We start from the raw sequence: 12,896 nt of genomic DNA, 5'->3' as shown, positions 1-12,896 counted from the left end.
ATTTTTTCACAAAATAAATCTCAGGCCCAGATGGCCTCATTGGTGGATTCTAGCAAATATTTAAAGAGTAGCACCAATTTTTTACAAAATTTCTAACAACAAAAAAAAGAATAAGAAGCAATTTTCAACTCACTCTATGAGACTGTCATTACCCTGATACCAAATGCTGAGAAAAACATCACAAAGAATTTTAGATCATTATCCCTTATGAACATAGAAGCAAGAATCCTCAACAAAATATTATTAAACCAGATACAGCACCATATAAAAAGGATTATACTCTGTGACCTAGTGGATTAAGCCCAGGAATGCAAGTTTGATTAAAACATATGAAAATCAGGTAGTATATACCATATTAATAGAATAAAGAACAAAAACCATATGAGCATCTCAATAGATGCTGCCTTAGTTTGTTAGAGCTAAGACAACAGAAATTTATTTCTCATAGTTCTGGAGACTGGGAAGTCCAAGATCAAGGCACCAACATATTTGGTTTCTGATGAGAGCTTGTTTCCCAATTCATAAACATGCCCTCTCACTGTAGAAGGAACAAGAGAGCTCTCTTGGGCATCTTTTATAAAGGCACTTATCCCATTCATGAAGGCTCCACCCTCATGATCAAATCACCTCCTAATATCATCAGTTTGGGGATTGGCTTTCAACATATAAATTTTAGAAGAACATAAGCTTCTAGTCTATTGCAAATGCAAAAAAATGCATTGAAAAAAATCCAACATCTTTTCATGATAAATATGCTTGGTAAACTAGGAATAAAAGGAAATTTCCTCAACCCGATAAAGAGCACCAACAAAAAAGCTCACAGTAAATATCATTTAATGGTAAAAGATTGAATGTTTTTCCCTAAAGATTCAGGAGTAAGGCAAGGATATCTACTTTTACCATTTTATTCAGCATTGTATTGGAGGTTCTAGACAAGGTAGTCAGACCAAAGAAATAAAAGGCATCTACATTGGGAAGAAACAACTAAAACTACCTCTATTTCCAAATGATATGATTTTTGTATATGGAAAATTCTAAGAAGTCTACCAAAAAACAATTAGCACGAATAGATGAGTTTAGAAGATTGCAGGATACAAGATCAATATTTTAATACCTGTTATATTTCTATACACTAGCAAGAACAATTTAAAAATGAAATTATAAACACAATTGCAATTCATTCACATCATCAAAAAATAAAATACTTAAGAATTTTAAAAGTGCAAAATTTGTACATTGAATACTAAAAACTATAGTTACAAAACTAAATATATAGTTATATTTAGGTAAACACCTAAATAAATGAAAAGACACCTCATGTTCATGGATCAGAAGACTTTGATAAGATAGCAATACTCCTCTAATTGATCAACAGACTTAACCCAATTCTGTAAAAATCCCAGCAACCTTTTCTTGTGGAATTCAACGGCAGATCCTAAAATTTGTATGGAAATGCATGGGACTCAGATAACTAACTAAAACAATCTTGAAGAGCAAAGCTGTAGGTCTCATGTTCCTCAATTTCTTTTTTTTAAATTTTTTAATTTTTTAATTTTAAAGATGTAGGGTACCATTCAGGATTAGGTATACAAGTGATCATCATACAGGTCTCGCTGCTGTCAATCCCTTTCTTATTGTATTATGGTAAATGTTCAGGGTCCACTTATGAGTAAGAACATGTGGTACTCAGGTCTTTGTTTCTATGATAGATTATTGAGTATGATAGACTCTAAATCTATCCGAGTTGCTGCAAAGTTCATAATTTTGTTCTTCTTTATGGCTGCATAATATTCCAAGTATATGTACCACATTTTTTTTATCCAGTCCAGTTTTGATGGGCAGCACGGTTGGCTCAAAACTTACTACAAAACTAAAGTAATCAAGACAATATGGTACAGACATAAAGATATATATCAATACAAAGAACATATATCTTAATGCAATAGAATTGAGAGTTCAAAAAGAAACTCAACCCTTGCATGTATGGTCAGTTGGCTTTCAATAAGGGTTCCAAGACCATTCAATGTGGAAAAACACAGTCTAGTCCTTTCAACAAATGGTGCTGAAAAAACTGATATTCATTTGCAAAAGAATGAAATTTGGTTTTTATATCATATCATATACAAAAATTAACTGAAAATGAGCCAGAGACATAAATGTAAACACTGAAACCATAATATACTTAGATAAAAAAAAAAACACAGGAGTATACTTTGTGACCTTGTATTAGGCAGTGGTTTTCTAGATACAACATCAAAAACAAAAGAAAAGTTAGTAAATTGAACTTCATCAAAATTAAAATCTTTGTGCTTCGAAGGGCACCATCAAGTGATGATCTATAAAATGGGAGAAAATATCTGCAAATCACACATCTATTAAGGGCCTATTGCCCAGAATATATTAAGAAATCTTATAATGCAGCAATAGCCGATTTAAAATAAGCAAAGAATTTGAATAGACATTTTTCTAAAGAACATGTGCAAATGGCCAATAAGCACATGAATAGACATCATTAGTTATTAGGGAAATACAGCTCAAAACCACAGTGAGGTACTGTTTCACTCTCACTAAGGAAGCTGTAATCAAAAAGAGGGATGATAGCAAGTGTTGGTAAGGATATGAAAAAAATTAGAACATGCATACATTGCTGGTGGGAATGTAAAATGTAGCTTCTTTGCAAAACAATCTGACAGCTTCTCAAAAACTTGAAGACAGGGTTACCACATGACCCAGCAAACCCCTTTCTAGGTGTATACCTAAGAAAATCGAAAATATATGTCCACCAGAAGCTTGTACATGAATGCTCATAGCAGCATTAGCCAAAGGTGGAAACAACCCAAATGTCCTAGACTGATGAATGGATAAGCAAGGTGGTACATGCATACAATGAATGATTACTTCATCATAAAAAGTAAGAGAGTGAGACGTGCCACAATATGGAGTACAGTGGCTCACACCTGTACTCCCAGCACTTTGGGAGGTGGAGGCGAAAGGATTGCCTGAGCTCAGGGGTTTGAGACCAGCCTGAACAACATGGTGAGACCTTGCCTCTATAATAAATTATAAAATTAGCTGGGCATGGTGGGCGCGTGCCTGTAGTTCCAGTTACTTGGAAGGCTAAGGTGGATCGCCTGAGCCCAGTAGGCCGAAGCTGCGGTGGCTGTGAGTGTGCTACTACCCTCCAGCCTGGACGGCAGAGTAAGACTCTAACTAAAAAAAATAAAATAAAATAAAATAAAAATCGTGCTAACTAAAAGAAAACAGACACAAAAGACCACATATCGTGTGACTGCATTTATATAAAATGTCCAGGAGGGAGATGCACACAAAATAGATTGGTAGTTGCTAGGGTGAGGGGGAGAGAAATGACTAATGGATATAGGGTTTTGGGGGGGTGATGAAAATGTTCGGCAATTGGATAGTAGTGGTGGTTACACAGTTCTATCTATTATCTATCTTTCTGTCTATGTAGTATCTAAACATTAGATAATTTAAAAGGATAAATTTCATGGTATGTGAATTATATCTCAATTAAAAGGATTTAAGAAAATATTTATTGAGCATCTACTGAGCGCCATGCACTAGTAAGGTGCTGAGTTGGCTACCATGTTCTAAGTCCCTTCTCTTGTGGAGATGACCTTCTAGTCTGAGGATAAAACAGACAATAATGGTTAAACAAGAGATATAGAATATGCTAAGAAGAAAAGTGTAGAATATGCTGAGAAGAAGCAGGGTAAAGGGCAGAGTAGTAGGTGTGTGTGCTGTTTTAGATAAGATGGTCAGGAAAGCCTTGCTCAGGTAAGAAAGACCTGAGATGCGAAGGGAGTGAGTCAGTGGAGCTCTGAAGAAAATGCATTTCAGGCGAGGGAACAGCAGTGAGGCTGGAGTATTTCTGGGGAGGAGGCCAGTGTGACTGCAGAAAAATGAATGTATCATGTATGGTGAGTGAAGAAAAGGGGTAAGATAAGAAAAGGGGTGTGTGTGTGTTTGTGTGTGTGGGTGTATGTGTATGTGTGTGCACATGCGTGCATGTGTGTAGTGGGCCGGCAATAGTGGGGATGATTATGTAGGGCATTATAGGCTGATGATAAGAACTTTGGGTTCGATTTTGGATTTTGCCTTGAATGAAATGGGAAGTCATTGGATGGCTCTGAGCAGAGGATGGGCGTAATCTGATTTAGTGCTTGGTGAAATCCCTCTAGCTGCTGTAGGAAGAGCAGGTGGTAAAGGACAAAAGTAGGAGTGGGATTGTCACCAGTTAGGAGACAGAAGAGGTGGGGGTCACTTAGACCATGGGAATAAAGTGGAGATTTCAAGAAGTGGTCAGTTTCTGGATATGTTTTGAGGGGATGCCTCTAAATCTCCTCTTGATCAAGAGGATCAGCTGGGCTTGGTGGATTAGCCAGCTCGTGGCTCAGCCGGGCTCAGTGGCTCAGCCTGTAATCCCGTGCCTGGGAGCGGCCACTGCACTCCAGTCTGGGCAACAGAGTGAGACTCCAACTCAAAAAAAAAAAAAGGAGTCCCTGGATCAAGTAACAGAACTGTGTGATAGCTGAACAAAAACCAGTCCTTCCTTTTAGAAGGTGTGTTTCAGAAGATATGAAAGGAGAATGGAGACAAGCTGTGACTCACACTCGTGTGTTAATACTTTCTGAGTCTATCATGCCCTCCCCCGCTGACCTATTGAACATTTATGTTCTTTTCCAAAATAAGAGGGTCTCAGTATCTCTTTGTACTGGAGACTCCTCCCTTTAAAGTCCCACCTCCCCTTTCTTCTCGTTGTATAAGTCAGGTGGAATTCTTCTCAGGTGCCTTGTTCCCCTTAAGAGCTGGAGAGATTCACAGGGTGTTGGTGGGAAAATCTAACTTTCCTTAGTAAGCCTTTGCCTATTGCAATTCCTGTTTCTCCAAGCAGTGCTCTTCCGCCAGGCACCTGTTGTGAAGTTTCTCCTTGTGACTCTGAGGCCATGAACAATCCCTGCCATTTATGGTGTCTGGTAACAACTTCTCTGGTTCCTGACATATTTTCCTTCCTACCCCCATGAAGTCCTCTTCCAGCAGTTTCTAAAAACATACACTGGTTCACAATGTCTTCACTGACTTCCTCTCCCTATGGAGAGATCAGGCCTTTAAAACTCAATAAAATCTGGGGCTGCAAAGTCTGGCTTAAAAGTTAATTTCCAATGGGAGTTTCATAAACAGTCTCAGACTTCTTCAATTTAGTGAATTCATATGACAGGGCACAAGTGAACAGTTGGTTCTAAATGGTGTATTCTCCCTAGAACTGTGACACTTCTCATCCTGGAGTGGTCTCCACATTTAGTTCCAAGGCAGTGATTTAATCTGAGGAGCAGCTGAAAGCTGGGTCTTGGACTGCTGTCCCTGAGTGTTTCTCTCATAGGGCTGAACAGCCTCGGGTTCCATCTCAGAGAAAGGATCGAACCTACAAAGAAAGCCAAAACAAGCAGACAGAAAACACTGTAAGCCTGATATCTAAAAGAAATAAATAGAAAATTAAATCTTTATTGAAGCATATGCTAAAACACCAAAGGAGGGTCACTAAGACATAGAGTAAAACTCAAAACTCCTCTTTCCCTCTAAATACCTATGATAGCCTTGTAGCCGCCTCTCCCACCATCAGTTTTGTTCCTTATTATCTCCAAAGATCCCCAAACTCCCTAAAAGCCCACGCTGGGGTCTGTTGTATGCTCTCTCCCTGCCCTACCTTCCCAGGTGGCGTCACCAGGTCTCTGTTCCATGTATTTCTCTGATCCGCACAACCAAAGGCCAGGTCTGTTTGAACAGCATCCTTCTTAGGGATGATAGAGGAAGGGAGGAAGGTTGTAACCATTCAGAAATTTTGTTTTTATCCTAATCCTGCTATAAAATGTATGTTTCATCATTGTGAACCGTCTCCTGTGTTACAGAATGTAGAACTATCTCAATGGGGCAGGGACAGGAAGTACATGCCCGAAAGCTGATTCACATGTCCATGCAGCAGGTACGTGGCAAGACAACTATTCCTGCTGCAGCGTTGTTGCTGGGAACACCGCTGTGATGGGTGACACTTTCTTCCCGTGATGCTAAATCCTTAGTTTTCATTTCTGTTTATGTATCTATAGTCAACCTGGATTCCCTGTGAATTTTAAACCTCAATCTAGTTTCTTCCTGACATTCCCATGAAAAGCATATTCCATTTTCCATGATGTGTGCTCATTTTATTTTCACTAATTTTTGTTTGTTTGTTTTACAATTTGGAAGAAGCCCTCTGGTTCCTAAGAATGCAGCTCTGGCAGTCTTGGAATTTCATGATCAATATTAATAGATGGTAGTTAAGAAGTGACAGATTGGGACAGTTAAATTTCAATTTTCAGTTAAAGGCAGGCTTTCATTTTTCATTAATGGATAGTTTCATGCAAATAAGGAGTAGCTGAGGATATTGTGTTTAAAAATTGATAACGGTTGTTACTGAAAATTGCAAGCTGAATAAAATGGTGAAAAAATATTTCCCATCAGAGCTAATAAATACACAGGACATTAATTTTCTAGAAATGCTCTGTAGATAGACAGCTATAATAAGAAATTGTACCATTTATTAAAATAAAATAAGATCTTGGTTTATTTTTAAGCTTTTGATCTCATAATGCCTGTATAAACTTGAGTGCAGCTTTTCCCTCGGAATTAATGACTAGAGAGGGTTAATGGACTAAAACTGCTTGGGTCATCAAATTTTCAAACTAGTCATTAATTCTCAAGTGCCTGAAGTCTTAATCTTTATCACTTAATTAAATTCAATAATATATATAATTTATATATATATCAAAGTAATTATATAGAATTTTTTTACTTGAATCAAATGTTTCACTCTGTTGAGTGATTTGACAGTTTAACTCTGGGCCTTAAAGAATTTCTTTAGTTTCAATGAATGGGAAACCTTTCAATTTAAATACTGCATTCACATTAACCTTCTCTGGAATATTAGTTTTTATACTTTCAATGCTCTGTTTCTCAAGGTGGGGTTAGTTTTGATAATAATGGCATAATCCAGGGAGAAAAAATGAACACATGCAGTCACATTGCCCCCTTGGGGGACACCAGGTGTCGGATGAAGCTGACATTGTGGAATGCAGAAAAGTGGGAAACCAGAAAGTAACTGGGTTCATGATGACACAAACAAATCCTGAATTCTATCTTGTCCTGAACACCCCAGCTGTATAGACGACATGTCTCCTTTGCAAGTGAAGTCAATCTGAGTTGTATTTTCTCTTACAATTAAGACATGATAAATAAGCCTTCTCATGTATTTATTGTACTCAACGTTCTGTAGCTTTATTTAGCTCAGTATAGCTGATTCCTATGTAAGGGTGTCAAAATGTCTGGTTAAGAACTGTGTTCTCACAGGGAAGTGATAGTTTTGTGACTTACATTGCTAAAGGTAGTTTTATCGAGTATGTATTGAGACAGTGCCTAATAAGTTGTGGAGTTTCAGGAATGTGTGGGAAGAGTGATGATAAAGGATAAGGTTTATTATTATGGCAGCAAAATGTCACCAAATGATTGTCTCCAGCTTTTGTGAGATAGTGTGCATCTTTCTTTATAACTATACATGACCATGAACCAGTCTTCTTGGTTTTAGGGTGAGTCAGTTCTGATTTACCTTAGGTAAGAGGACTTAAGTTACAAATTCCAAAATATACCCATTCCCACCATTAGATGGTGCACACACTGTATTTACACAATCTGTTCTCAGGTTTTAAATTGGTTCCTTTCTGAGCCAGAGGTGGCAGAATACAATCATTTTGAACCCAACTGATTCTAAGTAAGCAGCTTGCACTGCAGAAGAAATGATTGTATTGATGCATAATTTTTTTTTGAAAGCAAGTTTTATTGAGAGGACAGAAAAGCTCCCACAGTGGGAGGGGACTCAAAGGGGTTGTCCAACACATAATTTTTTAAAAATATACTCAAGGCCAGGTGTGGTGGCTCAGGCCTGTAGTCCCAGGACTTTGGGAGGCCGAGGCGAGAGGATTGCTTGAGTTCAGGGTTTTGTGGCCAGCCTGGGCAACTTGGTGAGATCTTGTCTCTACAATAAATCAAAATAATTAGCTGGGCATGGTTCCAGCTATTTGGAAGGCAGAGGCGGAAGGATTGCCTGAGCCCAGCAGGTCGAGGTTGCGGTGGCTGTGAGCGTGCCATGACACTCCAAACTTAATGACAGAATGAGACTCCAACTCAAAAAAAAAAATACTCAAAACAGTATTCACATGGTCTAAGCAAAGGCTTTTTTTTTTTAACTTGTGCATTTTATTTTATTAAACTAGCAAAAAAGTTACAAGAAATAAATATTAACTCATTTTTGGATACAGGGTGGTTGGGTATTACTGCAAAATTGTCACCTTGGCCTGGAGTTCATGGAAGAATTACTAGAGATGCTGATTACCACTGAAGCCAATGCTGATTCTTTCAGAGTGTGGATAACTACCGAGCCCCACGATCGATTTCCAATTACACTGCTTCAGGTTTGTTACTATATGTGTCGTTTCATTGAGAGTTATTTGAATAGAGATGGCATAATTAACATTATTGAAAGATGGAAACACAACAGGGCTGTTTGGTCCAGTAGAGTCTGCACTACAAATTCTTATACTATAATCATGAAAATCTTAGCTATAAACATCAAGGTTAGACTATAATAAGTATTTCCACAGAAGAGTGCTAAGACTCGGTACTAATTTATTGGGTCTGATTGAGGTAATTGGTTTACACGGTGCTGAATGTTAGCCCACATTTTATGTACCATAAGCATATTGTCATCTGATGTACAGGCTGAGCACTCCAAATCCAGAAATCGAAATCTGAAATGCTCTCAAATCCGAAACAGTTTCAGCACCAACGTGATGCTCAAAGGAAATGTTCATCAGAGTATTTCAGAGTTTGGGTTTTCAGATTAGGGGTGTCAGCTGGTGCATACAATGAAATATTTCAAAATCTGAAAATTTCAAAATCTAAACCACTTCTGGCCCCAAACATTTTGGATAAGAAATACTCAACCTGCATCATAGTTTCTATTTTATTCTTTTCAGAAACAAAATGACTGTTTTCTTTTTATGACAGACTTCTCTCAAATTCACTAATGAGCCTCCCCAAGGCGTACGCGCAGGTTTGAAAAGAACATTTGCCGGAATTAATCAAGACCTTCTGGACATCAGCAATTTACCCATGTGGAAGCCAATGCTTTACACAGTAGCTTTTTTACACTCCACTGTGCAGGTAACTTCAGAAAGTAGTAGTCACATCTAGGGGATGGCTGATGATGTGGTGTGACTTTCCGGGCCACTCTGTCTCCTTACTCTAACTTCCAGCATAGCGCTTTCCCCATCAGGGATGACATATATTTGTTTACGTAACTCAGTGTGCCTCTGGTCTCCGCTCCCCACCTCGGCCATTGGCATGAATTCTTCAGGATAAAGACTGTCTTTTTGTAACGGCAGACTCTCCCACTGTCATAACAGTGTCCAGGGCTCAATAAATGTTTGTAGGATAAGCTAATGGATTGTTAAAATAGGAGCTTGGTTTTGAAAGTGCCTATGATGGCCAAGAATTTTATGTGCACCATCTCACGTAATACTAACATCCACATTTCAAGGTAGGATTAGCGCCATCTCAGAGATGCGGAAATTGAGATGCAGAGAGGTTAAGTACACTTCGTGTATAGTGGGTCTGGGACTCCCTAGCTCCGATTTATGTATGCTTTGGCTTTATTTACTATCCAGTAGTAAAAGTGGTGATGTTGGAAGAGGCGGGGTAACAGAAGCAACCTGTCTTCCTCAGGTTGTTTGCTGTTTACCTTCACAGTCTAAGGACTCACATACTTGTCGCAATTTAATATTTTTATGATTACTAAGCAACTTGTCTGTAGGATTTTTAAAATTATTGTTACTGTTTCGTTCTGCCTTTGAATTTTATATTTTGCTCTGTATTTGAAAGCTGTATAATTTCAGTGCACTTAGTTCACTCACTGATTTCACGGAGAATCGAAGGGCCTCATTTAATCCCTTCCTCCATTTCTTCCTTCCCCCAAGCCTGGGGTGAAGGACAAAATGAGTCAGTTGGCATGTCCCAGATGTCATGCTTTCAGCTGTGCCCAGTGGGATGCAGAATTTCACCTCTGTTCTTCCTGCCCTTGCCTAAGGATGGCAGGGAAGGTGAGTTTAATGCTTGCCCCAGAAGACACTGGGTGAATTCATCCCCGCCTCATTACCCCTTACCACTTTCTCAGAGTCCTCCCTGCCCAACAGAGAGGGCTGTGATGTTTGTATCCTGACACTGAGAGAGTTAGAATCGGATTACATACTTTGTTGGTGGTTATTTTTACTAAGTTCCATTGTGGCCTTTGGATCGTTAATTACAGTTTTCAAGTCACTGAAGCCTATTTCATACATTCTTATCTGGGAATTGTTCGCTTTTCTAGACCTTATCACACTCTAATGCAAATATTGCTTTAACTCTGTTATTTCATTCCCAATTCACAAATAATATATTTTATGATTTTGTTTCCAGTAGTGATGATTCAGCCCTTCCACTGGGCTTATCATGGAGAGGTAATTGGGAATATTTTCCGTATGGTTAATGCAGTGACCTATGTTTTTAATGGCCATTATCCAATCCAAATGCTGAAGAAAAGGAGACCAACAGGACCCTGGTCCAGCCACAGACCTAAAGTGTGCTTACTCTTAGCACTACGAGTGTTTAGGTTAAAATGAAGAAAAAAATGGAGTGTCCATGAAAAAAAAAAGGTTGAATATCTCTTAAAATCAAATAGTAGTGTTCTAGAAATAGCACTTTACTGAGAGTCAGGAGGCCTGGACTTTAGTAATTGCTGTGAAATCAGTGAGCCGGGCAAGGCTGATTAAGTTATATCCCTCTCAGGGCCTCTGTTTCCCCGTCTGTGCAGTTAGAGACAGAAGTAGGTAATCTTTCAAGATTTTCCCATTTCTAAGATTCTGTCATCTGGTTCTATGACAATACAGTGAGAGCAAGTAATTCAAGTATATTGTCCCCTGTTCTTTTTTCGTCAATTTCAGAAATGTTTACTCTGATATTTCAAAAGTATTATAGAAATTTCAGCAATATGTTTTAGAACTATCACAGAAATGCTTTCTATGATAGTGCCTATATATATATAATTTTTTTTTCACTTGGTTAAGATAGAGCCAGCTCAGTAGAAAAATCCAGCATTCTTTAGGACTTGTTATCCAGGGCCAGCAGCATCAACATCACTTGGAAACTCAGAGGTGAATCTCAGGTTCCACTCCTTACCTGCTGAATCAGAATCTGCATTGTCCTAAGATGCCCACATGATTTGTTTGCACACGAAAGTTTGAGACACAACTGCTATAGGAAGGAATATTGTGGACCAGATAGATTGTGACATATTTTTTTTTTACTTCTCTAGTGTTGAACATGAGCCAACATCCCAGTTTATTCATTGATCAATTGAGTGTTCCAAATTAACACGGGTATCCCTTGCTTTATACAAATGTAGTATATATACTTTTGTCCTTGCAGAGACTGAAGAAAGAATTAGTCACATAATCTAAAGCTCCAGAACTGGGGATCTAGGTTCATGCTAGTCCACCCCACCTTAGAATGCAGAACCCAGTGGCCTGTAAACAGCCAACATCCAGCCTGCTCCCCACTAAAAAAAAGAGTAACTTCTCTCCCTGAATCCTGATTTGGCATTATGCCATCAGCTCACCCCTGCTCAAGGGTATGATGTGCCGTGTGGATTCTACTTCTGTTGCAGGGGACAAAGTGAGTATCCCTCCTTTCCTAGAAGAAGGGGAGGTTGATTCGGCTAGTCAAGGACAACCTTCTTGGGTAGAAGGAGAGTGCCCTGGGTGCTGCCTGGAGAACTTGCACAGACATACAAGGCAACTTTGCACTAAGCTCTGCTTGCTCTACACTCCCCCTCTTCTCCAGGAACTTATCATCTGCATAGAGCAAAAACAGCCACCATGAGAGGAGATGTTCCTGCAGAAGCAGCCACTCTTACTGCAGTTCAAGGATGTCTCAAGTGACCCTTCTTTCCTTCATGGAGACCTCTTGTTCCTGGGACCCTAGTATATGTCTGAGCTCAGTTTGGCTGCCACTTCAAGAATATGCCACCATCCTCTTAAAGATGACCTACAAGGGAAGCTTCTCTCTGACCTCAATAGTCTCTCTCCATGGTTTCCAGGGAATGCCATTGCAGCAGCATTCTGGGTTTTAGAGCAAGCCCACATTCACCCTTTGGCATTTTAATTTTAAGCACATTTTCCTCCAAAGACTTGGTCTTTTGAAACTTAGTCATTATCTTTTTAATTATCTCTCAACACCTCTTACAGAAGGTCAAAATAACATCCTCTGGTTTTGAGGTTTTTTTTTTTCCTATTGATGGTTAAGGTATACTGCTCTTTGGGGGATGTACAGGTTCTCAGTCAGTGCCTGGGCTTCAGACCAGACCACTGAAGTCAGAATCCCTGAGAAGAGGGGAGAGAGAAATTCAGTCTTTTAAAATCTTCTAAGTGATTCTAATATGCAACAAGTATTGAGAATGATGATCAAACCCTACATCTCTTAAGGGAAGAGTCTTTAGCTATTTTATATCCATGGCTTGGAATCTTTCTTTCCATCACCTTAGTTGGCTCACATTGAGCCTTACATTCCTGATTTTTCTAACAGGTTATACACAACTCTGTGGGGTGTTTTTCCCCCATCAAAGATGTTGATTAGCATCTCTCAGGGTCTGCAATGTCCATTGCAAACTTGGAAATTTTATCATAATTTAACTATTCAATAAAAATGGCCATATCAACAGGGATTAGGGAATTCTTTTTTTTTTTTTTTTTTTTTTG

General features: G+C 38.9%; 1 protein-coding gene across 1 annotated transcript in view; it reads left to right on the top strand.

Annotated features, from left to right (window-relative positions):
• LOC103255884 (dynein heavy chain 8, axonemal-like) overlaps nt 1-12,896 on the top strand; it is a gene marked incomplete at its 5' end in the record, with an annotated part of 122,961 nt that overhangs the window by 52,073 nt on the left and 57,992 nt on the right. The window contains 3 exons of the mRNA XM_008053806.2: nt 5,928-6,001; nt 8,367-8,519; nt 9,115-9,270. Coding sequence (XP_008051997.1) covers nt 5,928-6,001; nt 8,367-8,519; nt 9,115-9,270 — 383 coding nt within the window. The remainder of the gene's footprint in view (nt 1-5,927; nt 6,002-8,366; nt 8,520-9,114; nt 9,271-12,896) is intronic.

This window comes from Carlito syrichta, unplaced genomic scaffold, assembly GCF_000164805.1.
Source record: "Carlito syrichta isolate Samal-C Ts95f unplaced genomic scaffold, Tarsius_syrichta-2.0.1 Scaffold288613, whole genome shotgun sequence".
Classification (NCBI taxonomy): Eukaryota; Metazoa; Chordata; class Mammalia; order Primates; family Tarsiidae; genus Carlito; species Carlito syrichta.
The sequence above is the reverse complement of the archived record's forward strand: the minus strand, read 5'-3'. Positions and strand labels throughout refer to the sequence as shown.